This window comes from Mobula hypostoma, chromosome 29, assembly GCF_963921235.1.
Source record: "Mobula hypostoma chromosome 29, sMobHyp1.1, whole genome shotgun sequence".
In the NCBI taxonomy this organism is placed as follows: Eukaryota; Metazoa; Chordata; class Chondrichthyes; order Myliobatiformes; family Myliobatidae; genus Mobula; species Mobula hypostoma.
This window is the reverse complement of record NC_086125.1, coordinates 7221676-7248410: the sequence shown is the minus strand read 5'-3', so window position 1 is coordinate 7248410 and position 26735 is coordinate 7221676. Positions and strand designations below refer to the sequence as shown.

Genomic DNA, 26735 nt, shown 5'->3' with positions numbered 1-26735 from the left:
TTCTGATGAAATGCTGCGTTTAATGACACCAGTTGGAAAGGTAAGAAATCATGAGGAATATTACATAGGAATAAAATAATGATTGGCCATCATTGAGGCTCAGCAGGACTGAATATATCTCCTGAGCTCTGAGACAAAGATGCCAGTTCACAAGCATATCAGGCATCCATACAAGCTTTCTCAAGCCACTTCCAGGTTGATTTTACACATACAGTGACCATAACAACGTTCAATTTCCAACTTGGATTTGCAAGAAGAACATGACAAATGAACATTTGTGTTTTCCCATGTAGGACCTAAGGAATTCATTACTTGTGTCTGTTCAAATTGTTATGGTTGTGAGGAGCTCGTTTTGCCTCGAAATGGAGACATAGGCTAGTAAGTTCTATTAACTTAACGAAGGCCATGATAGTTAGCAGTCCTGGCCACAACAACGAGCAGTCCCTCACTCAGAGAGAGACACACACACACCCCACTCTGGAGGAAGAGTGATAAAGTAGTGTCTTACACTTTCCAACACTCCACCAATTCACTCTTTCCTTACTGCCCTGTGATTCACAGACTCAGTGTCACGGGGCCCTAGGAAAGGTTGAGTAACACTATTCGTTGTGATCTACTCCATAAACAGGTGGCACCAGACAGACAGGAATGCAATGCCTGGTTTCGTTCTTGACCACACGAGAGATTTTATCTTTACAGTTGGATACTGTTATACTGATCACTCTTGCGCTTTCTCTGCTTAAGACATTGAAACAACCCAGAGTTACTTTTCTGGATCCAGTCAAAGTGGATGTACTCGCCCGGATAATATCTGCTACGGAATGTTGAAGAGAATCAAAGTGTTTATCAATCCAATATACGGCAAACTAACTTAGGCTTATAACGTGATAATAATTGTTGGCCCCATGCAAAGACTGTCAAGGCTTCCAGAATTCTGAGTCAGAGCCTGAGCTGAGCTACCAAAGGAGGGTAGACTGCCTGAGTCAGATTCAGACTGAAGTCCTCACCACTTTGCTCATGAATTGAATCTTCAAAAGATTCGTTGGCATGGCCTTGCTATTTTCTGTACTGGCCACTAATGTACTGTGCACACAGGCTACTCCTAGAGCCCAAATGTGCTTCCAGGGCAGGAGCATGATGTTAGCCTGTTTACAACATCACTCAGCCCCAGTCTCAGTCAGGGTTGGTGGGTTCATCCTCACTTCAGACAGAAGGAAAACAGGACCTCCGTAATGTGATACTCTGAAATGTGACCTCTTCATGCTCCTGAAGCCTGGCTGCAGTGCAAAAACAAAACATTGTTGTTTCCAGACACATAAGTATCTGAAACATGTTGACAATTTAATACAATATGAATAGGGTTTTGTGCTGTGGACCCACATGCAGAAGGGACTAGAGTGCTCTGTCCATCCATCCTAGGAACTTTACAACAGAAATACAGATTGTGTGCCTGGCTGCTGAAACTTTCACACAAAACCTGGCCCTTCACACAAAATATACCTTTCAGAACTTGGCTGTTTCCTCCTGATGGTTGGTGACTGGTAAATTTAAGAATACAGTGATCAAAACTAAGATACACAGAGCAGTTATTCTCAGAAAAAACTGGCAGAGGAAGACAACAGAGATTTTCTAGAAAGTAACACACGGAAAATGCTGGAGGAACACAGCAGATCAGACAGCATCTATGGAAAGGAATGAAGAGTCAACAAAGTCTTTTTTTCTAGAAAGTCTTCAGATTGGCCGCAGTGTAAAAGAGATTCACCCCATTACAGATTACACAGATAAAATTACACACCATGCTGAGAACATGATACTTCTTAAAGCGATGACTCTGCTTCCTGTATTTCGCATCACTCTTCTTCAGCTTGGTGTAGGCCTCCTGGTTGGTGCCCATTCCCACCTCGTCTCCGAGGCCGTGCTCCCGCTCAATCTTTTCCATCTTGAGCCTCGTCTCACTTACGGTTTGACTGAACCATTGAGCGTTGAGCCCGGAGAAGATCACACAGACGAAGAATGACGTGATCTGCCGGAAAACAGTTACAACAGCAAAGCGGGTTAAATAATTAAAAGCTCTCAAGTTCCAACTCTCTTTCTCACAGCTCCATCAGCTGTCCTGGCCTCACTCATTTTCGGCACCTGAATACAGTTTCCAAGGGGCTCTCTAACACAGAAAACCTGCAGCACAATTCAGGCTATGCTCCCTCTAAGCTGTACGTGTGTGCATGCACACACACGTTTTTCAACCAGTGAACAAAGGAAATTAATGTGCACACAAAAGGTTAGTTACCTAAAACAGTGTAGTAATTAATTATACTTATTGAAAATAATTTTTTAGCTAAATGTTTCTGTTAACTATTTAGTCGGTTTTTCAAATACAACAATGCACGTCACTAATTTACGTCACCTCACCTTTCCCGTTCTGGTTTGTACAGCTGCATCACGGCAGCAGCCATCTTTGGCGGACAGTGTTCATAGCGTAAAGTTTACAAAGATCTGTTTTAAATCCTGTAGATAGCTTACTACGATTTTATTGAAGAAAATCAGTCAAATGACCTTGTGGCTTAATACTGTCACAAGAAATTGATAAATGTCACATACAAAGTAGCTTTACAGGTTTTAAGTGATGCCTTTGATGAACTGGCTGCACTGTGCAAGATTCTGCAAAAGAGTGGCCTGACACCAATTGATTTACTTCATTTTGCGCGCTGGGAGACAATGTTTCGCGGAGTGACAAAGTTAAACTTTTGCTAAGCCAACAACGTGAAGAAAACGTCGCAGTAGATACAAGTTCGCTGTTGACTTTTATAAATAGTCTTTGTGTTCATTTAGAAGAAAGGTTTCCTGAAGATGAGGTACAAGCATGGTCAGCTTTTGACTTCTCCGCAAATGCAGATTATGACTTCACATATGGCGATGAACAAGTTAATGCCTTATGTCTAAAATATCATGATTTTCTAGCTGAAAATACTGTAATAGTTAGACAGTTTAATTATTTCAAATTTTCCATGCAAGAAAAAATTAAATCCAAACTGATTTCACTTTGCTCAAATGGTGGCCTTTCTTGCGTCCAGTGCGGACTATGAGCAAGGTTAGCCTAATGAATCAACTCAAAAACAAGCTGAGAAACCGTTTAGGTGAATGTCATTTGGATACGTTCATGAGAATCAAAAGCTATCAATGGGATGGAAGTTCTATTAGTCTAGATAGAGTTTACAAAGAATGGGTAAATGCCAAAGACAGGAGAGAGAAAAAAATAACTGAGTGACTTAAATATGTATGTTATTTTGTTGTTATTCCGTGCAGTTTTATGTCAAATATTTTGTAAAGCTACATAAACTGTGCCATGCGTGCATTCAGTGCGTACATACTTTTGTCACAGGAAAATAATTTGCACGACGTAAGATTTTTGCGCACACTGACTACTAAAAATTAGAGGGAACATTAATTACAGGCCCTTCGACCCACAATGCTATGCTGAACATGTACTTACTTTAGAAGTTACCTCGGGTTATCCACAGCCCTCTATTTTTCTAAGCTCCATATACCTATCCAAGACTCTTAAAAGACCCTATTGTATCCCTCTGGTTATGAATAACTTGATTTAAGGAAATCCGACTATATATAAGTACTGCCATGCATCTTTAAAACATTTTCAAGCTAGTAACAATAATAATAAGATGTTTCCCTGTATTCATTAATGACCTGACACTATATATTCCATTAGTTTATTTATGGGTAGTGTCACAAGTGGAGAGAGTGAGCAATTTCAAGTTCCTGGGTGTCAATATCTCTAAGGATCTATCCTGGGCACGACATATCGATGCAGCTACAAAGACACAACAGCGGCTATGTTTCATTAGGAGTTTGATTTGGTATGACTCCAAAGACACACAAATTTCTAAAGACAGACTGTGAAGAGCATTTAACTGGCTGCATCGCCATCTGGAATGAGGGGTGGGGGAGCGGGCGGGGGCTAGAGCACAGAATCGGAAAAAGCTGCAGGAAGTTGTAAACTCAGCCAGTTCCATCATGGGCACTAGCCTCTGTGGTACCCAGAACATCTTCTAGCAGCGATGCCTCGAAAGGCAGCATCCATCACAAAGGACCCCCATCATCCAGACAATGCGCTCTTCTCCCTGCTGTACTCAATGATTCAGGAACAGCTTCTTCCCCTCTGCTATCTGATTTCCGATGGACATTGAACCCATGAACACTATCTCACTACCTCTTTGATTTCTATTTAACTATTGGATATATTCTTACTGTAATTCATGCATTTTCTATTATTATGTATTGCATTGTACTACTGCCAAAAAGACAACAAATTTCACAACATACACTGGTGATATTAAACTTGATTCTGATTACTCATTGAAATGAAAGAATTATAGCTGTGTTATAGTGATACAATATATATGACTATAGAAAACAGATGTTTCTGATAAATCGGTTTTTAGACTGCCTGTATAGCTTTTCAGCAAGGGGCCAGTGATAGCTGCTTCTATATCCAACATTTCCAACACTGTGTACAAATCAAAACTGGTCCAAATAATGCAAATACTTGACTGAGTTTGGGACTGAAGGACAGTGGGCAAAGTACAAAGTATTGCTCAACTCAGTGAACTCCAACTCACGGCTATTTTTAGATTGTTGTTTAAGAACAACATTTCATATTCCACGCTTAATCTACAATCCAATGGCATGAGTGATGATATTTCCAATCTAAGGTAACCTCCCACTCCAGTATGTTCCCTGCGTCTACATTACCCTCCTTCCAATCCTCCCACTTTTGTCCCCTTTCCCACCCCCTCTGCAGTGCCCTCTCACCCATTGTCATGACCCTCTCCCTCCTGGGTCCATTCACCCTACCCCTTCCCCATCTGGTCATGGCTCCATCTGCCATTCACCTTTTCCCTAATAGTTCCCATTATCACCTCCCTTATCAGATTCCCACAGCCCTCTGTTCCTTAACACAAGAAAGTCTGCAGATGCTGGAAATCTGGGGCAGCCCACACACAAAATGCTAGAGGAACTCAGCAGGCCAGGCCACATCTATGGAAATGAATAAACAGTCAACATTTTGGGCTTCAGGACATTATTCCTGCTTATCACCCTCCAGCACTCATCTCCACTCTTCCCTCCTCCCACCTCACACCATCTGCTTCTCTTTAACCATCACCCAATCCTATCCGCCAACTCCATCCTTTCCCTCACCTACCAAGCTTCACCTACTTGTCATCTTTCAGCCGTCCTCAGTGCATCAATCACCCTGGCACCTGCCTCACCCCTCCTCCTCTACTCGTATACTATCTATCTCTCCTCTCCACTCAGTCCTGATTCAGGCTTTCAACCTGAAACATTTATTACTCAAAGTACACGTACGTCATCGTATATAACCCTGGGATTCATTTTCCTGCGGGTAATCACAGTAAATCCAAGAAACACAACAGAACCGGATGCAACGTAGCGTAGCGTCCAAACTGGAGTCAGAGATCTCCAACCCCCCAGTTTTCACTTGGCAAAAGACAAGCTCTTAGAGTTCATTGGTCTAAAGAGTCTGAACTATATATATATACACACATACACTTTTTGTCTGTGGTTGTATTTTACTGGTATTCTATATGTGCTTGTTATCTTGTATATGCGAGGACTGGGCCTTAAGCCGTGGGGTCACCTGCTACAGCCACTAAGACCCTAATGGGAGTTAACTACAGGCCCCCAAACAGTAGTCTGGATGTAGGGTGTAAGTTGAATCAAGAGATAAAATTGGCATGTTGCAAAGGTAATACTACGGTTGTTATGGGGGACTTCAACATGCAGGTAGACTGGAGGAATCAGGTTGGTACTGGACCCCAAGAAAGGGAGTTTGTGGAGTCCCTCGGAGATGGGTTCTTAGAACAGCTTGTACTGGAGCCCGCCAGAGAGAATGCAATTCTAGATTTAGTGTTGTGCAATGAACCGGATTTGATCAGGGACCTCAAGGTAAAGGAGCCATTAGGAGGTAGTGACCATAATATGATGTTTTAATCTACAATTTGAGAGGGAGAAGGGAAACTCAGAAGTGTCAGTATTACAGTTGAACAACGGGAACTGTGGTGCTATGAGGGAGGAGCTGGCCAAAGTTCAATGGAACAATACCCTAGCAGGGATGACAGTGGAACAGCACTGCAAATGTTTCTGGGAATAATGCAGAGAAGGTGCAGGATCAGTTTGTTCCAAAGAGGAAGAAAGATCCTAAGGGGAGTAAGGGGAGGCCGTGGCTGACAAGGGAAGTAAAGGACAGTATAAAAATAAAGGAGAACATAGCAAAGATGAGTGGGAAGCCAGAGGATTGGGAAACTTTTAAAGAGCAACAGAAGGTAACTGAAAAGGCAATACGTGGAGAAAAAATGAGGTACGAAGGTAAACTAGCCAAGAATATAAAGGAGGATAGTAAAAGCTTCTTTAGGTATGTGAAAAGGAAAAAAATAGTTAAAACCAAAATTGGGCCCTTGAAGACAGAAGCGGGTGAAATTATTATGGGGAACAAGGAAGTGGCAGACGAGTTGAACAGGTACTTTGGATCTGTCTTCATTAGGGAAGACACAAACAATCTCCCAGATGTAATAGTGGCCAAAGGACCTAGGGTAATGGATGAATTGAAGGAAATTTATATTAGGCAGGAAATGGTGTTGGATAGGCTGTTGGGTCTGAAGGCTGATAAGTCCCCGGGACCTGATGGTCTGCATCCCAGGGTACTTAAGGAGGTGGCTTTAGAAATCGTGGACGCATTGGTAATCATTTTCCAATGTTCTATAGATTCAGGATCAGTTCCTGTGGATTGGAGGGTGGCTAATGTTGTCCCTCTCTTCAAGAAGGGAGGAAGAGAGAAAACAGGGAATTATAGACCGGTTAGCCTGACTTCAGTGGTGGGAAAGATGCTGGAGTCAATTATAAAAGATGAAATTACGACACATTTGGATAGCAGTAACAGGATAGGTCCAAGTCACCATGGATTTACTATTAATGATTTAGATGAGGGAATTAAAAGTAACATTAGCAAATTTGCCAATGACACAAAGCTGGGTGGCAATGTGAAATGTGAGGAGGATGTTATGAGAATGCAGGGTGACTTGGACAGGCTGGGTGAGTGGACAGATGCATGGCAGATGCAGTTTAATGTGGATGAATGTGAGGTTATCCACTTTGGTGGTAAGAACGGGAAGGCAGATTATTATCTAAATGGAGTCAAGTTAGGAAAAGGGGAAGCACAACGAGATCTAGGTGTTCTTGTACATCAGTCACTGAAAGCAAGCATGCAAGTACAGCAGGCAGTGAAGAAAGCTAATGGCATGCTGGCCTTCATAACAAGGGGAATTGAGTATAAGAGCAAAGAGGTCCTTCTGCAGCTGTACAGGGCCCTGGTGAGACCACACCTGGAGTACTGTGTGCAGTTTTGGTCTCCAAATTTGAGGAAGGACATTCTTGCTATTGAGGGAGTGCAGCGTAGGTTCACAAGGTTAATTCCCGGGATGGCGGGACTGTCATATGTCGAAAAGATTGGAGCGACTGGGCTTGTATACTCTGGAATTTAGAAGGCTGAGAGGGGATCTTATTGAAACATATAAGATTATTAAGGGATTGGACACGCTGCAGGCAGAAAGCATGTTCCCGCTGATGGGCGAGTCCAGAACCAGAAGCCACAGTTTAAGAATTAGGGGCAGGCCATTTATAACGGAGTTGAGGAAAAACTTTTTCACCCAGAGAGCGGTGGATATATGGAATGCTCTGCCCCAGAAGGCTGTGGAGGCCAAGTCTCTGATGCTTTTGAGAAAGAGATGGATAGAGTTCTTAAAGATAGCAGAATCAAAGGTTATGGGGATAAGGCAGGAACTGGATACTGATTGTGAATGATCAGCCACGATCACAGTGAATGGTGGTGCTGGCTCGAAGGGCTGAATGGCCTACTCCTGCACCTATTGTCAATTGTCTAATAGAAGGGAGTTGGAGCCGATGCGCTCGACGGGGGCAGTGTGGCATGGCATCCAGGCTGGAATCAGTACTGCCCTGAGTGTTGGCTCGGCAGAGAACAAGCTCTATTGTGCTTGACTGTAGATTGATGGCTCAAGTTTGGACTTCCTATTATGTGGCTGTGTGATATCATATGTGCTTGCTATCTTGTACCTGTTGAGTGTGACTGTTGACTGTTTTTCACCTTGGCCCCAGAGTAACACTGTCTCATTTGGCTGTATTCACGAGTATTCATGTATGGTTGAATGACAATTAAACTTGAATTGAATTGAAAGACCACACCCAGCAGGACAGACAAACCACCAATGTTCAAAAGGTAACAAAAGAGAAAACAATAATTCCTTTCCCTTCACAGATGGTGCTTGACCTGCTGAGTTTCTCTAGCAGATTGTTGCTTGCAGCTTATGTGTTGTCTTATATCTGTTATTGAGGCCCAGGGAGGGGTAGCGCCTCTGGTGAAGGGGCTTATCGTGTCCATTCGGGGGCAGCTCACTCACCTTTGGTCTCCATTGGACACCCAGACCTCACCTGTGCCTCCAAATAGCTGTTTGCATGTGACAGCGGCCACCACTTCGACAGGCAGGCTAAACCAGGTGAGGGTAGCCTCATACCCTGGTGAGATGGGGGCATGCCGAAACTAGCTTGCAAAGTGAGATCTATAGTGAGAACTAACGGCCAGGAAGGTGGTACTGTACCACCCCATGCAGAGCCAACGGCTTGACAAGGCACAAAAGATGTCATAGTTATTCACTGCAACCAGTTGTTAATGCTTGTTTATATCACTGGACCTAGTCTGAGGTCAAGAGAATGGAACTGCCACAGTGCAATGGCTTTCCACTTTAAAAACTCTCCCACAACCAGTTTCCTATCATCGTCAGACACAATGGGCAACCACCATTTCTGTCATCACTGACTGGCGAAGTTGATTAACTGCAGTAAATCTACACTCAGTGGCCACTTTATTAGGTAAACCTGTCCGTTAATGTTAATATCCAATCAACCAATCATGTGACAGAGGCTCAGTGTATAAAAGCATGTAGACACAGACAAAAGGTTCAGTTGCTGTGCAGACCAAACATCACAAAGGGAAAGAAATGTGATCTAAGTGACTTTGACCATAGATTAACTGTTGGTGCCAGAAGGGGTAGATGGAATATCTCAGAAACTGCTGATCTCCTGGGATTTTCACGCCACCAGCCTCTAGAGTTTACAGAGAAAGGTGCAAGAACCAAAAATTCCAGTGAGCAGCGGTTAATGCCTCGTTAATGAGAGAGGTCAGAGGAAAATAGTCAAACCGGTTCAAGCTGACAAAAAGGCAACGCTATCTCATAACCACAGAGCATCTCTGAACGTACAACATGTTGAACCTTGAAGTGGAGCAGTGGAAGACCGCACCGGGTTCCAGTCTTGTACCTAATAAAGTGGCCACTGAGTGCATATTCTCCATTCTGTCCCAGTTTCCTCATCTAATTTGGGTGTGATGAGGGAGGACACAGCAATATCCCTCACAGAGAGAAGGGGGAGTAGGGATGGGTTGTCAAAAAACCTCTCTTGGAATCTCACACTGGTTCAATTAAAAAACAAGGACAATGGAGGAGGGTGGGGTCAGTGCAGCTGCAATTACTGTTGGGCTCACACTTGAAAAGATCAAAGGATCATTCTGCTGCACAAGGAGTGACAGTCAGTTCAGGAAAGTTGAGGAATAACTTGAGTAAAAAAGTAATTGTTCCCTAAGCTTTTGTGTACTATGTTTAACGTACAGACATAAATGGTTTCTACTTTTCCTGGATAACTTCTATGCTGTAACTGGTACCGCGATTAGCATACACGATGCAATCACAGTAAAACACAAAATCCTGTACGAGGTCAGGCAGCATCTATGGAAAAGAATAAACCGTCGACCTTTCAGGCCAAGACCTTTCTTCAGGCCTGAGCAGGAAGGCGGGGGAGATGCCTGAACTAAAACGTGGGGGGAAGGGAAAGAGGCTCGCTGGAAGGCGATTGGTGAAGCCAAGCAGGTGGGAAAGGTCACGCTGGGGAGGAAGGAATCTGATGGGAGTGGAGAGTGGACAACTGGAGAAAGGGAAGGAGGAGGGGACCCAGGGGAAAGTAGTAAGCAGGTGAGAAGAGTGGGAAATAGAGAGGGGGGGGGAATTCTGTTCAGCAGAGGGAGAAATCGATATACATACCATCAGTTTGGAGGGTACCCAGACTGAATATAAAGTGTTGCTCCTCCATCCTGAGAAATGAGGCTTGTGCCAAGATGAGGCCATGGATCAACACGTTGGAATGGGAATGGGAATTTGAATTAAAATGTTTAGCCACCGGGAAGTCCCGCTCGTGGTGGATAGTGCAGAACTGCTCCAGTTTATGATGGGTCTCACCTCTGTAGAGCAGGCCACATCGGGAGCATTGAACACAACAGACAACCCCAGCAGATTCACAAGTGAGGTATTGCCTCACCTCAAAGGACTGCTTGGGGCCTTGAATGGAGGTGAGGGAGGTGGTGTATAGGCAGGTGTAGTACGTAGACCACTTGTAGGGATAAGTGCCAGGAGGGAGATTAATGGGGAGGAGCGAATAGACAAGGGAATCGTGGAGGGAGTGATCCATGTGGAAAGCCGAAGGAGGGAGGTAATGATATGTTTAGTTGGAGATTGCGGAAGTGCGGAGGATAATGTGTTGGGTGCAAAGGCTGATGGGCTGGTAGATAAGGACCACAGGGATTCTATCACTATTACGATGGCAGGAAGATAGGGTGAACGCAAATGTACGGGAACTGGAGGAGATGTGGGTGAGGGTGTGGGCAGCATCAATAGTAGAGGGAGAGAAACCCCATTCTTTAAAGAAGGACGATATCTCTGATGTCCTGGATTGGAAAGTCGCGTCCTGAGAACAGATGCATGAGAGGCCAAGAGACTGTGAAAAAGAAACAGAATTTTTACAGGAGATAGGGTGGCAGGAGATAACAATGGGAATCAGTAGGTTTATAAAGGATGTCGGTTGACAGTTTGTCTCCAGAGATGGAGACTGAGAGATTGAGAAAGGGTAGGGAGTGTCATAGATGGCCCAAGTGCATTCCCAGTAGTGAGGGAGGCTGCTAATGAACTCAGTGCTGGAATGCACCATTATAGCTCTTTGACAATTTATTTTACTTATTGGGATACAGCAGGGTATAGGCCTTCCCGGCCCTTCAAGTCACATTACCCAGCAATCCCCAGTTTGACCCTAACCTAATGCCAAGGCAACTTACAATGACCAATTAACCTACCAACCAGTATGTCTTTGGACTGTGGGAGGAAAACCAGAGCACCCGGAGGAAACATACACGCTCATGGGGAGAACGAACAAACTCCTTACAGACAGCGGTGGGAATTGTACATTGAGATGTGATAGAAAAGTGCCAAAGATCTGGGACAGAAACCTGCCCACCTCTCTGGTGCATATTGCTCTGCCAGGAACCGGGCAAAGATGCTCCCTTCCCCACTGCTGCACACTGCAGAGGTAGGAACCTGGTATATGTCCCCATTTTCCACTAGGGCTCCCACACCCACGGTTCTGTGATGTTGTGGGGATGGAACTGGACTCTCTGACGGTGGTGTCTGAAAAGAGGATGCTGTCCAAGTTGCATGCCATCTTGGACAATGTCTCCCATCCACTACATAATGTACTGGGTGGGCACAGGAGTACATTCAGCCAGAGACTCATTCCACCGAGATGCAACACAGAGCGTCATAGGAAGTCATTCCTGCCTGTGGCCATCAAACTTTACAACTCCTCCCTTGGAGGGTCAGACACCCTGAGCCAATAGGCTGGTCCTGGACTTATTTCATAATTTACTGGCATAATTTACTGACATAATTTACATATTACTATTTAACTATTTATGGTTCTATTACTATTTATTATTTAAGGTGCAACTGTAATGAAAACCAATTTCCCCCTGGGATCAATAAAGTATGACTATGACTATAAGCTACTTGTGAGGAGTGATGTTTGACGAGCTGGGACAAGGTGTGGCTTCTCAGTAGTGACATACGGGCTCAGGGTCGCACCCTGGTAATCACAGTGAGGTCATTCCCTATACTGACACACCACCCAACTCCCACAGTCTCGCTTTTCAGCTCCTCGTGGAAACTGCTGTCTTTCCCTCTCTTTGACTGCCTATCCTCAGCCCAGAGGTTTTTTGCTGCTGGTAATCGGCTACATTCAACAACATGGCCCACCCAGCTCCTGGCCTCCACACTGAGCTGTTCAGTGACTCACTCGCTGGCGGAGTGCCTGTGGAGGGGAGAGGTTCACTGTGTGCAGTGCAAGTGCATGCCTGCGAGAAAATCAATCTCAGAATAGTGATATTCATTCAGTGGCCACTTTATTAGGTATACCAACTCATTATTGCAAATTATCTAATCAGCCAATCATATGGCAGCAACTCAATGCATAAAAGCATGCAGACATGGTCAAGAGGTTCAGTTGTTGTTCAGACCAAACATCAGAATGGGGAAGGAATGTGATCTAAGTGACTTTCACTGTGGAATTTTTGTTGGTGCCAGACAGGGTGGATTGAGTATCTCAGTAACTGCTGATTTTCACGCACAATAGTACGAGTTTACAGCGAATGGTGTGAGAAACAAAAAAAAAAGTGAGTAGCAGTTCTGTGGGCAAAAATGAGAGCGGTCAGATGAGAATGGCCAGACTGATTAAAGCTGACGGGAAGACGACAGTAACTCAAATAACCACTCATTACAACAGTGGCATGCAGAAGAGCATCTCTGAACACACAACGGGTCAAATCTTGAAGTGGATGAGCTACAGCAGAAGACCACACTGGGTTCCACTCTTGTACCCAATAAAGTGGACACTGATTGTATATGTACTTCCATAATAACTTTACTTCGAACTTTGAAGTGGCTGTGTTGTTTTATAGTAGGGTTTGGATTTGTGAGTTTTTGAGCTAAAGGACGCAGTGTGCGTCATCTGTGTTTTACTGTGAGACTTCTGCTACTATTCTCTCACTCTAAGTTACTTGAATATTGCCCGACGTACCTGCACTGCTTCAGCCCTGTTGAGTAGCTCGTGTGGGTGATACAGAGCATAAAGCGCCAGGTTCAGGAAGGATCCTCCCAGGACACAGTAGAGGTAACAGGGAATCAGTTTACTCTGTACCTGGCTGAAGGTATGTTTGCTGACACTTTTGATCAAAACAACACCTGAGGAGACAAAGATGACCATTCGTAAATTCTAATTGTTTATCACAGGCGCGGCATATAGATTCCATAACACCATAATCCATAGGAGCACAATTAAGGTATTTGGGCCATCAAGTCGGCTGTGCCATTGAATCACACCTGATTTATTCTCCCTCTCAACGCCACTGAGATTCAAACTCAAGAAAGGTTAATTTAGAACTGACATTCAGAAGTCCACTTCACAAAGAGTAACCAACATTTGGAACACATCCTCAAAAGGAGTGGAAGATAGGACAAGGCTACTATGATGATGAGAATCTTACTGGGTAGGTGAATGAGGCTAAACCCAATGGACTTGCATGTGAATAAGTGTTTTCTTTCTAGATTTCCAGACCATCTCCCACCTAGCATCTGCTCTTCATCAACTCCACTGTGATCAGGATTTCCGGAGCTTTTGGGAATTATAGATACGAACGCCACCGTACAGCACTCTGTGCAACTGATTTTGTGATTTACAAAATAATCAATACCAAGTGGAAAAAAGTGACCATATCAATTTGTAAATGTGCTATTTGATTAATAATCAATACTGAAGATGCAGAATATTTAGAAATACTGTGGGTACATAGTTGCTGTTAGGTCACTCTGCAGAGTCCCCAATAATTTTTAATGAAGTGTACCACCTTCTACAAAATCTCATGATGGCAGTAGGCCGCCTGTGCGCAGGCTCCGATTGGGCCAGTCTATAAATGGGAGGGAGGGAGGGGAAGCATACCCCATTAATGAATAACACAGTCTAACCCTTCCACCGTCATTGTGAGCCAACAATTTCCACTTTCTCACATCCATACAGCACAAGCTCAGGCAGTGGTCACCATTTGCAAATGTGCAGGTTGGAGTCTGTTCTTAAAAATGAAAGCAGACCATGGCAGTGATTTATTTTTTATTTTTATTTGGGAGATACAGCATGGGACAGGCCCTCTGGCCTGATGAGATATACTGCCCAGCAACCCACTGATGTAACACCAGCCTAATCACAGAACAATTTACAATGACCGATTAACCTACTAACTGGTACGACTTTGGACTGTGGGAGGAATCCCGTGATGCCACGGGGAGAAGGCACGAGCCCCCTAGAGACAGTGCTAGAATTGAACTCTGAACTCCAATGCCCTAAGCTGTAATAGTGTCACTAAACACTACGCTACTTCTTAATGTGAAGATGTCCAGATCTGGTGAAATTTGGCTTTAGGGTAAAACAAAACAGCCATTTAGTGCAACAGACACTGGTGAACTATCATTTCTAGGCTTGGGTCAGGTTCAGTTTGCAAGCAGAATTCCTGGCTGCCTAATGGAGCATCTACTGAAGCACATGACCACTAGCCAAAGTTGAGTTGCTGTGATGCCTAGTATCATATCCATCACTTACAGCTGAAATCAACTGAAGTTTATTTGTTTATTGAGATACAGCTCAGAATAGGCCCTTCGAGCTGCGCCACCCAGCCTAATCACGGGACAATTTAAGAAGCAGTGCGACAACCCTGACGAGACCCGACCCGACCCGTAAGCGTTTCTGCTTCAAAGACAATTGCACAATTGATGTTCCGTTCCGCTGCATCCTCAGACGGGGCGGTACAGTAAACTGGGTTATTGGTTAATCTGGATGGCTGGGACTTTGTCACATGGTGTGAGCAGAATTATCTGCAGCTTAATGTGAAAAAGACTAAGGAGCTGGTGGTAGACCTGAGGAGAGCTAAGGCACCGGTGACCCCTGTTTCCATTCAGGGGGTCAGTGTGGACATGGTGGAGGATTACAAATACCTGGGGATACAAATTGACAATAAACTGGACTGGTCAAAGAACACTGAGGCTGTCTACAAGAAGGGTCAGAGCCGTCTCTATTTCCTGAGGAGACTGAGGACGATCTGTCGGACGATGCTGAGGGTGTTCTATGAGTCTGTGGTGGCCAGTGCGATCATGTTTGCTGTTGTGTGCTGGGGCAGCAGGCTGAGGGTAGCAGACACCAACAGAATCAACAAACTCATTCATAAGGCCAGTGATGTTGTGGGGATGGAACTGGACTCTCTGATGGTGGTGTCTGAAAAGAGGATGCTGTCTAAGTTGCATGCCATCTTGGACAATGTCTCCCATCCACTACATAATGTACTGGTTGGGCACAGGAGTACTTTCAGCCAGAGGCTAATTCCACCGAGATGCAACACAGAGCGTCATAGGAAGTCATTCCTGCCTGTGGCCATCAAACTTTACAACTTCTCCCTTGGAGGGTCAGACACCCTGAGCCAATAGGCTGGTCCTGGACTTATTTGCTGGCATAATTTACATATTACTATTTAACTATTTATGGTTTTATTACTATTTAATTATTTATGGTGCAACTGTAACGAAAACCAATTTCCCCCAGGATCAATAAAGTATGACTATGACTATTTGGGACAACTCTTAAAGGAAGGCCAGTTCAGTAGCATAATGGTTAGCACAATGCTTTACAGTACCAGTGACCCAGGTTCATTTCCAACCGCTGTCTATAAGGAGTTTGTACATTCTCCCCGTGACCACATGGGTTTCCTCCGGGTGCTGTGGCTTCTTCCCACAGTCCAAAGACGTACTGGTTGGTAAGTTAATTGGTCATTGTAAATTGCCCCGTGATTTGGTTAGGATTAAGTCAGGGATTGCTGGACAGTGTGGCTTGAAGTGCCGGAAGGGCCTGTTCCATGTTGTGGTCTCAATGAATAAATAAGAAGTTCATGTCAAGGTCAAGAACAGAATCTTTGCTATGATCTAACTAATTCTGCAATGCTGACTCTTGCCCTGATCTTACCTGAGATGAATGATACCCATATCTGCATGCCCCAGGTGGTAGACAGCAGGACCAGGTGGGTCACTTTGACCAGTGTAGTAGGATCTCCTTCTGTCGGCATTTTGGAGTCTAGAATGAACGAAGATGAATTCAACAGTGAATTTTTCCAGCTCCAAGTTCCTTTCCTCCTCAAGGAAGATTCCTGACAATGATATTGTGTGTATGTGACAAACATTTAAATGAGAGTCGTCTTTCAACAACTCAGTGGGGTGTGCAGTAAAGCTGCTGCCTCATAGCTCCAGACACCCAGATACAATCCTGACCTTGAGGACTGTCTGTATGGAACTAGTACATTCTCCCTGTGAATCCTGGGTTTCCTCTGTGCGCTTCGAGTTCCTCCCACATCCCGAAAATGGGCAGGTTGCTTTTCTAAATTGCCCCCTGCTGTGTAGACAAATAGTAGAATCTAGATGAAGTTGATGAAAATATAAGGAGGATAAAAAGTGCTTTGATATCATTAGTATATAAATGGTTAGCAAGAACTCTGGGCTGAATGGCCTGTTACCATGCAACGTCACTCTGTGGCTCTAAGCACTAACCTTGCTCAGAGCTAACATTTCCCTTTGAATCAAATAGTTTATTAATTAAAATCCTTTTCAGAGATTTCAGCCCTTTATCCACACTGACACTGCCAGGAGCGTTGAACGTCTGGAGGGCCAGGACAGCCAGGATGCACCCCTGTTAAAGGGGCTGTTCTGCCTTAGAACCAGCAAAGGTGGAGCCTGCATTGTCAGAAAACCTGTACTGAGGAAGTACCCAGCTCTTCTTCTCCAGCCCTTGACCTTCCCACCGTTCAGCTAGTCTCCTCCCCCTCCGCAACCTTTTTATTCCGGCATCTTCCCCCTTCCCGCTCAGTCCTGAGGAAGGGTCTGGGTCCGAAACATCAACTGTTTATGCTGCCTGACCTGCTGAGTTCCTCCAGCATCAGCATTTTGTGTGCTGCTGAGGGAATACCGCCTGGATGGAGAGTTCGTGATTTTGTAATGTCAAAGGGAAATTGTTGAGCAGCAGTGTTAAGACTTTACTGGAAGCAAAATGGCAGCCCAATGCTTTTCACAACACATTTGGGACATTCTGAGTGTATGAATACATTAAATACAAAACTGACTTGCCTTAAAAATAACTTTCATTACATTACAGTCAAGTCCTAAAAACAGTAAAACAACTTGACAAGTAATGAAGAATCCAACATGGAACATAAATATACTGAAGCCATTCAGTTAGGCCCTCACTGATCTAAGACAAAATTCACAGCCATTTTGCTCCTGATCCTCATTTCCTGAGATTCTCTGTGTTCTAAATTCTGTCACTATATATATATATATAGAGGCATCCGTTAGTCTTGTGAGACCATGGATTTGCGCCTTGGAAGGTTTCCAGGGCGCAGGCCAGGGCAAGGTTGTATGGAAGACCGGCAGTTGCCCATGCTGCAAGTCTCCCCTCTCCACACTACCGATGTTGTCCAAGGGAAGGGCATTAGGGCCGATACAGCTTGGCACCAGTGTCATCACAGAGCAATGTGTGGTTGAGTGCCTTGCTCAAGGACACAACATGCTGCTGCAGCTGAGGCTCGAACTAGCGACCTTCAGATGCCTTAACCACTTGGCCACGTGCCAACACTCCGAGTCTTGAATATACTTAATCCCCAGGTAGTGGGGGCTACAAAGGTTTGCAATCTCAGTAAAGAAATTTCTCTTTATTTCCTTCTAAAATAACTATTCCCTTATCAAGAAACAATGAGCAAACTCTCTCGACAGAAGAATCATTAACCATTCTCTTTTACCTGCTACTTTTCACTAACTTCCGTCTGTGGAGTTGCACGATTTACCTTATGAAGACCCTGTCTTCATCATTCGAATATGTCTCTCAGCAGCTCTGTATTTTTCCCTACTGACGTCATGGTTACATGGCAAACTGTAGGTTTCACCCGACAATGTTCAAACTGAAAGCAAACAAGCTTTAATATCCAAGGCCAATATGGTTGTGAAGTACAAAGAACAAACTGCCAAGTGTACTACACAATTTCCTCTCACAAGACACTGAGTCATTAAAGCGGTTTCCACATCCCCTAATCTCTCAAATTTTAAATAAATTTTCCAAGAAATGCCATTAGTGTGACAACAGTGATTCAAGTAACACCAACAAACACTGCTCACTTAGAACATCACTCAGACTGACATCAGAGTTAACACTGCCCAATGGCAGCAGCATGGTAGTGTAATGTCTAGCACAACGCTATACAGTAGAGGCGACCTGGGTTCGATTCCCACCGCTGTCTGTAAGGCGTTTGTACATTCTCCCCTCCAGATGCTCCAGTTTCCTCCCACAGGCCAAAGGCATACGGGCTGATAGGTTAATTGGTCATTGTAAATTGCCCCATGATTAGGCTAGAATTGAATCGGGGGGGTTGCCAGCCGGCGTGGCTCAAAGGGCCGGAAGGGCCTATTCTGTGCTGTATCTCAACAAATAAATGTTAGTGAAATGATTTTGGGTTAAGATAAGTTACAGAAACCGCCACAGATGACATCATCTACTGAAAATGACTGTATAGCATTTCACATCAAAGTTGTTGGTGAACGCAGCAGGCCAGGCAGCATCTCTAGGAAGAGGTGCAGTCGACGTTTCAGGCCGAGACCCTTCGTCAGGACTAACTGAAGGAAGAGCAAGTAAGAGATTTGAAAGTGGGCGGGGGAGGGGGGATCCAAAACGATAGGAGAAAACAGGAGGGGGAAGACTGCTCCCCATCTGTAACACTCACAACACGCTGGAGGAACTCAGCGGGTCGGGCAGCATCCATGGAAATGATGAGTTGACATTTCGGGCCGGAACCCTTCGTCAGGACAGATGTGTTCCCCATCTGTAATTTATTCGGCTCTTCAACTTTTCGCTCCATCCCTCCCCCTCCTGTCTTCTCCTATCATTTTGGATCTCCCCCTCCCCCTCCCACTTTCAAATCTCTTACTAGCTCTTCCTTCAGTTAGTCCTGCCAAAGGGTCTCGGCCCGAAACGTCGACTGTACCTCTTCCTATAGATGCTGCCTGGCCTGTTGCATTCACCAGCAACTTTGATGTGTGTGGCTCGAATTTCCAGCATCTGCAGAATTCCTCGCGTTTACTATAGCACCTCCATCACATTTTTAGTTGCTGGTGGATGCAGCAGGCCAGGCAGCATCTATAGGGAGAGGTACAGTCAACGTTTCAGGCCAAGACTCTTCGTCAGGATAAACTGAAAACTCTTACTACCACTTCTTTCAGCTAGTCCTGACGAAGGGTCTCGGCCCAAAACGTCGACCGTACCTCTTCGTATAGATGCTGCCTGGCCTGCTGCGTTCACCAGCAACTTTTATGTGTGTTGCTTGAAATTCCAGCATCTGTAGATTTCCTCATGTTTGCGTTTTTAAATCCAGTACATTTTAACAGGCAGTTAACAAACATCTTTAATAATTAGCTAAATGCTGGAGGAACTCAGTGGATTAAACAGTATCTACGGAAGGAAATTAACAGCTGATGATTTGGGTCGAGACTTTTCATCAGTTCAGGGAAGAAAGAGGGCAGAGAGCGAGAGCCAGTATAAAAAAGGTAGGGGGAAGGGGTGGAGGGTGGAGCAAAAGCTGGGTCCACCTGGGGGAGCGGAATAGACAGGTGATGGAGGTGAAGAGTGGGAATGATGTAAGAAGCTGACAAATGACGTGGAAGTGACAAGTGGCTGATGGAATGTGATGGGGAGGACAGTGGGGCATGGAATGAGAAGGGAACTGAAGGGAGGGACATGTGAGTGATAGGCAGAATGACAGGGCAAAGGATGAGACGGTGGCATATGGGAAATAATGTGGACAAAGGTGAGTATTTAATGTTCATTTCATTAGGTTGGACATTACCAAAGTGGAATATGTGGACACCAGGAGATCTTGGCTGTTACAGCAGACAGAGAGAAGATTCTTGATGAAACATCTTTCCCTCAGTCTGTGTCACCTTGTAGCACTGGAACAATAAATGACACCGATGGATTCACCTGCTGAGCTCCTCCAGCATTTTGTACATTGCTTCAAGTTCCCGGTCTATCGTGTCTACCATGTTCACCTTTTCCAGTGCCTTCTGCCGAGCAGTTAGCCTATCACTCGTTTCTCCTAATGCTTATTGTTCCACATTACTCCGAGCACAGAACAATACAGGAGAGCAACAGGCCCTTGAGCCCATAAAGTTGTGCCAATCAAAACAATCCAAAAACTAATCCCTCCTACTTACACAATATCCATATCCCTCCATCTTCCTCATACTCATGTACCTACCTAAACGTTTCTCAAACACCTCAAATTTATTTGCCTCTACCATCATACTAGGCAGCGCATTCCAGGCATCCACCTCTCTCTGAGTAACAAACATACCCCTCACATCCCCCTTGAACCTACCCCTCTCCCCTTCAATGCATGCCGTCTGGTATTAGACATTTCTACACTGGGAAACAGACACTCTCTGTCTACTCTGTCTGCGCCTCTCATAATCTGATAAACCTCCGTCAGATCTCCCCTCAGCCTCCGCCACCCCACGTTTGTCCAGCCTCTCGTGAAAGTACCTGCCCTTTGAACCCGGCAGCATCCCACTAAACCTCTTCTGCAAAGTCCAAAGTCTCAACAGTGGGGCAACCAGAACTCCAGATGTGGCCTAACCAGAGTTCCATAAATTTGCAACATAACTTCTTGATTTTTGAACTCAACACCTCGACAAATAAAAGCAAACATCCCATACCTAGGAAGGCTTTACAATAAAATCAGAAAATGCTGGAATTACTCAGATTTAGCAAAGTAAGAAACAAGGTTGAAGTTGCAATTTGATGAAAACTGACGAATCCTTATGGAAGGTGATAGATCGAAAATGTTTACCTCTCTCTCCAGATGCTGCCTGGCTTGTTGAGCACTTACAGAGTTTTCTGTTCCTCTTGGATCACAGGATTTCATTCTCTGCAGTCCCACAATCTCTTTGACCGCTCCCACCATCAGGCAGGAGGTGCCATAACATCAGATAAGGATCGTTGGGATGGGAAGCAGCTTCTTCCCGAGGCAGTGAGACTACGGAACTCCCTGCCACCACCCAAGTCTCATCACTTATGAGGCGACAGTAGTGTTTTAGTTTTTAACATGTGTCATGAACACACCTAACACTATATGTCAATCTTCTGAAATATAATTGTTACTTGTTAATTGATTAGTGGTAATATTACTTTGGGTTTCTGTATGAGTTATATGCACTGCATCTTGCTCCAGAGGAACGTTGTTTCGTTGGGTGGTGTACAAGTATACAGCTGAATGACAATAAACCAAGTTTAAGGGGTTAGGCTTTGGGATTAAGGGGCTGGAGTTAGCGAAGGTTACTAGTAGGGATCAATATTTAGGTGGCATCTTTAGAGTCAATGTTTCAGGTAGAGTGTTGGCAGGCGATGTCAGGTGTGGATGGTGTTTCTGGATAGGGACTGAGTGAGGGGCGATAGGAGACAGCAAAGACAATATGTCAATGGGAGACTGTAACAATTACAGTTGGGTGCAGAGGGGAAGTGCCAATGGGGGGTGGGGGGAAGCAGTAATAAGAATGGGGAGAAGGATCTGAATCGGGGGTGGTTGGAGTCAGCACTAAGGATTTGGGTGGAGGGAGAAGAATCTATAAGGCCAGGTGAGGTGTGGTAATGGCAGTGATATGAAAAGGGGGCATCGGTGGGAGTAGAGAAATAAGAGGAGGATTCGTTCTGAGAATAGGCAGTTAGCCTAATGCTTTACAGTGCCAGTGACCCAGGTTCAACTCCTGCTGCTGTCTGTAAGGTGTTTGTGTGTTCTCCCTGTGACTGCGTGGGTTTCCTCCGGGGGCTCTGGTTTCCACCCACACTCCGAAGGACGCACAGGTTTGTAGGTTAATTGGTCACATGGGTGTTTCTGGGCAACAATAAATAAATAAAGATACTGACTGGAGATGGGGAGACACGTGCCGGACACACAGGGATTCGATACAGGGGGCGGAGGTAAATCAGAGTGGGGAGACAGCAGCAGTAGACGGACTGTATTTGTAAGAGATAGCTGGAGGAATGCAGAGAGACAAGAGTAGTTCATTGTGAATCCTCCTGTGAGGAATGAGAGTGAATGAGCCATTGTTTCTACCCATCTCTTTGAGATTCTGTTTGAGGGAAGGGGGAGAGACAGTGACAATGAGAAAAGAGGGAAGAGTGTGTCTGTGAGAAGAGGGAGAGATAGTGTGCCTCTGGGTAAAGGAGGGAGAGTCTGTGTGTGGGAGAAGGAAGAACAATGATTGGGGAAAGAGAGTATCTGAGGAAAGGGAACAGGCGGTTTAGGACAAATGGTGGAGGTAGTATCCAGAGGGAGGGGAAGAGTTGGTATCTGGGAGAGAAAACAGAGTTAGTAGTTGGAGAAGGGTACAGAGTATCTGGAAAAAGGAAGAAAAATAGGGGGAAATTGGAGTCTGAGGAATGGTGATGTCTGGGACAGGGCTAGTATCTAACAAGGTGCCTGGGAATTAGGGGTGGAGTTGTTGTTCAATCCTAACCTCACACTTTGTCTGTGTGGGATCTGCTCATTCTTGACGTTACTACAGGGGTTTTCCCTCTTCACCCCACAAAACCTGCTGGCTGGCTAAAAGAAAAACAGAAAATTCTAGGAACACTCAGCAGGTCAGGCTGCATCCATAGAAAAAGAGTCAACGATTCAGGGCACAGAGTCTTCAGAAGATGAAGTGGTGTTCCTCAAGCTTTTCTTGAAGCTGATAACAGTGCAGAGAGCATAGACCCAAGGTCAGAGTGGGAGTGGGGTGGTAAATTAAAGTGGTGGACAGCTGGAAGTTCAGCAAACTCCTCTGGACCAAATGTAGCTGTTCTGTAAACAGGTGGCCGCATTTGCGTTTGGTTTTTCCAATAGCGGGCATACAACATGTAGAACTCTAGACTGGAGGAAATGCAAGTGAATTGCTGCTTCACCCTGTCATGGCTGTTAGTAGCAAGCTTGTCTCCTGAGATGGAGACAGAGAGATTCAGAGAAGGAAGGGAAAAGTCAGAGATGAACCATGTGAAGGCGAGGGCAGGGTGGAAGTGACAGCAAAAGTCACAAAATGATCGAGTCCTTCATGAGTGAACAACACCGAGACAGTCAAAGAGCTGAGCGAATGGGCCCAGGCAGGTCTGAAACAAATACCGTTCGATATATCCTATAAAAGATAGGCACAGTCCAGGCCACGTAAGTGACCATAGACAGGGAGAAAGCGAGGAGTCAATAAGTTGTTTAATGTGGTGAGCTAAGTGTGTTAGTGAGGGGGGCTGGTTGGACCTCTGCTCAAGAGAGAAGCAGAGGGCTCTCAGACCATCCTAATGTGTAAAGTAAAAATGAACACGATGGAATCAGGGAAAAGTTAAACTGATGAAAGGCATCAATGCATCATGGATATAACTGGACCAGAGGAGAAAGGTTAGAGTCAAAGGAGGAGGAAGTACGCTTGGTGGAGCTGGAGCAAGCTGAAACAATGAGCTGTCTGGGGAAATCCTGCTTCTGGGTTTTGTGCAGGAGACAGAAATGGACTTTACGGTGCTGGGTGACTATAGAGCTGAAAATTGTGGGGGGAAGATCTGCCAGGGACACAAGGTAGGTTATTAGCCTCCCATAAATGTTTCCAGCATTTTCCATTTCATTTCAGATTTCTTGCATTTGAAGTTTTATCAGATGCCAGGTGCGACTTGGACATATAAAACCATATAACAATTACAGCACGGAAACAGGCCATCTCGGCCCTTCTAGTCCATGCCGAACTCTTACTCTCACCTAGTCCCACCGACCTGCACTCAGCCCATAACCCTCCATTCCTTTCCTGTCCATAGGCTGTCCAATTTAACTTTAAACAACAACATCGAACCTGCCTCAACCACTTCTGCTGGAAGCTCGTTCCACACAGCTACCACTCTCTGAGTAAAGAAGTTCCCCCTCATGTTACCCCTAAACTTTTGCCCTTTAACTCTCAACTCATGTCCTCTTGTTTGAATCTCCCCCACTCTCAATGGAAAAAGCCTATCCACGTCAACTCTATCTATCCCCCTCATAATTTTAAATACTTCTATCAAATCCCCCCTCAACCTTCTACGCTCCAAAGAATAAAGACCCAACTTGTTCAATCTTTCTCTGTAACTTAGGTGATGAAACCCAGGTAACATTCTAGTAAATCTTCTCTGTACTCTCTCTATTTTCTTAACATCTTTCCTATAATTCGGTGACCAAAACTGTACACAATACTCCAAATTTGGCCTCACCAATGCCTTGTACAATTTCAACATTACATCCCAACTCCTATACTTAATGCTTTGATTTACAAAGGCCAGCATACCAAAAGCTTTCTTCACCACCCTATCCACATGAGATTCCACCTTCAGGGAACTTCCTAGATCCCTCTATTCTACTGCATTCTTCAATGCCCTACCATTTACCATGTATGTCCTATTTTGATTAGTCCTACCAAAATGTAGCACCTCACATTTATCAGCATTAAACTCCATCTGCCATCTTTCAGCCCACTCTTCTAACTGGCCTAAATCTCCCTGCAAGCTTTGAAAACCTACTTCATTATCCACAACTCCACCTATCTTAGTATCATCTGCATACTTACTAATCCAATTTACCACCCCATCATCCAGATCATTAATGTATATGACAAATAACACTGGACCCAGTACAGATCCCCGAGGCACACCTTTAGACACCGGCCTCCAATCTGACAAACAGTTATCCACCACTTCTCTCTGGCGTCTCCCATCCAGCCACTGCTGAATCCATTTTACTACTTCAATATTAATAACTAATGATTGAACCTTCCTAACTAACCTTCCATGTGGAAGCTTGTCAAAGGCCTTACTGAAGTCCATATAGACAACTTCCACTGCTTTACCCTCGTCAACTTTCCTAGTAACCTCTTCAAAAAATTCAATAAGATTTGTCAAACATGACCGTCCACGCACAAATCCATGTTGACTGTTCCAAATCAGACCTTGTCTATCCAGATAATTACATATACCATCTCTAAGAATATTTTCCATCAATTTACCCACCACTGACGCCAAACTCACAGGCCGATAATTGCTAGGTTTACTGTTAGAACCCTTTTTAAACAATGAAACAACATGAGCAAAAGAAGAATAGGGATGACAAAAGACACCTTTACGAGAATGAAGAGTATATTGACCAATACTAAACTAGGCATGACAACCTGCCTCAGAGTACTGAAATGTTACGTTTATCCAGTTATGTTATATGGCTCAGAATGTTGGACAATATCTAGTTAACATGAGGAAACGAACTGTAGCCTGACGAAGGGTCTCGGCCTGAAACGTCGACTGTACCTCTTCCTAGAGATGCTGCCTGACCTGTCGCGTTCACCAGCAACTTTGATGTGTGTAGCAGCAGAGATGTGGTTTTTGAGGAGGATGCAAAGAATATCATGGACAAAATGACTATCTAACGAGGATGTCATGAACAGAGCAAACACAAAAATAGAAACAATGTATGAGATCATGAAAAGGCAACGTAACTTCATTGGACATGTGATTAGGAAAGAGGAGTTAGAATGCACGGTAATTATGGGAAAGATTGAAGGGAAGAAAGTAAGAGGAAGACAAAGACAAATGATGATGGAGACAGCAGCTAGAGAACTGGAAATGAATACCAATGAATTGATCCACTTGACCCAAAACAGGAGTGTGTGGGCCATGGCAGTCAAAGCTCAGACTGGGCATGGCACCTGATGATGATGAAGTTTTTTTAACCCACTGCAAATTCGCCCTTCGTTTCTCTCTTCATAGGTGCTGACTGACTTGACTAGTATTTAGTGTATTTTCTGTTTTCATCTCGAAAAGGGGAACTGTTGGGCAAGCGTGAGAGTGCTAAAGTCGCAAGGGTACGGGCAGAAGAGACGATTCCCCTGGGAGGCAGCATGGACATGACCGGCCGAACGCTCTCATTCTGCGGGCAGTCACGGCCTAACACACCGGTATTCCCGCTTTCAGTTAAAAGCAGGCATGAAGAGACTACCAGCCGGGAGTGGTAGTCCAGAAGAAGCGGCAGAGAGCGGATACTTGACGCGGCCGCCAACCCCCGGCCCTAACCCCGAACTTCGGCCACTCCACTCGCTCCTATCACTCACCTACACGGCCCACTCGCCCGCTCAAGCCGCGGCAGCTGATTGACAAGCTCGTTCATCAATCAACAACATGGAGCTCTGTGATTGACGTCGTTTTCTACCAGCCGAGCCAATCATAGTTGGATAGGCGGGCTCTACAGTCCCGCCTCCGCAATCGGTTGACAACAGACTGCCGGCGGGCCACCAGCAAGCTCAGTGACGGAAGGCGATGTGTAACAAACGAGTCATCGCGGCGTAACGCGTTTCTGTTTAATCTTGCGATCAAATTACAGACTTTGTGCTAAGTACCGGTAAGTGACATCTTGCAGCACAAAGTCTTAGGTTAAAAGAAAGCTCATTTTAAGTGAAGATAATTTAGCATCTAAAATTAGAATAATTTCCAATAAAAGTTATTATACTTAGTAAAATGCTGGCGTAGTCAGAGGTCAAACTGTCAACGTTTCGTTTTTTTCCCTCAACCTGCAGGTCCAACATATACTCTTGGCTGGT

The 26735-nt window shown here is 44.8% G+C and overlaps 1 protein-coding gene across 4 annotated transcripts; it reads right to left on the bottom strand.

Moving 5' to 3' along the window:
- tmem205 (transmembrane protein 205) lies at positions 1-26735 on the bottom strand. 4 transcript variants are annotated; one of them, XM_063035784.1, is made up of 4 exons: positions 26645-26735; positions 16039-16146; positions 13057-13220; positions 1-2023 (listed from the first exon to the last, which is right to left on the bottom strand). In XM_063035784.1, exons 1-4 carry the CDS (start codon positions 26718-26720, stop codon positions 1721-1723), a joined length of 651 nt encoding a protein of 216 aa, XP_062891854.1. In that variant the 5' UTR covers positions 26721-26735; the 3' UTR covers positions 1-1720. The 4 variants fall into 4 exon arrangements, with proteins under 4 accessions (XP_062891854.1, XP_062891855.1, XP_062891856.1 ...); XM_063035785.1 differs by lacking the exon at positions 26645-26735 and adding an exon at positions 26250-26369; XM_063035786.1 differs by lacking the exon at positions 26645-26735 and adding an exon at positions 17906-18052.

Coding starts and splice junctions, on each gene's coding strand:
- tmem205 (XM_063035784.1), bottom strand. CDS start 26,720: ATGTTGGACCTGCAGGTTGAGGGAAAAAAACGAAACGTTGACAGTTTG. Junction 16,147..26,644: donor CTACGCCAGCATTTTACTAA/GTATAATAACTT, acceptor CGTTCATTCTAG/ACTCCAAAATGCCGACAGAA. Junction 2,024..13,056: donor ACAGGGCTGAAGCAGTGCAG/GTACGTCGGGCA, acceptor GTTTTCCGGCAG/ATCACGTCATTCTTCGTCTG.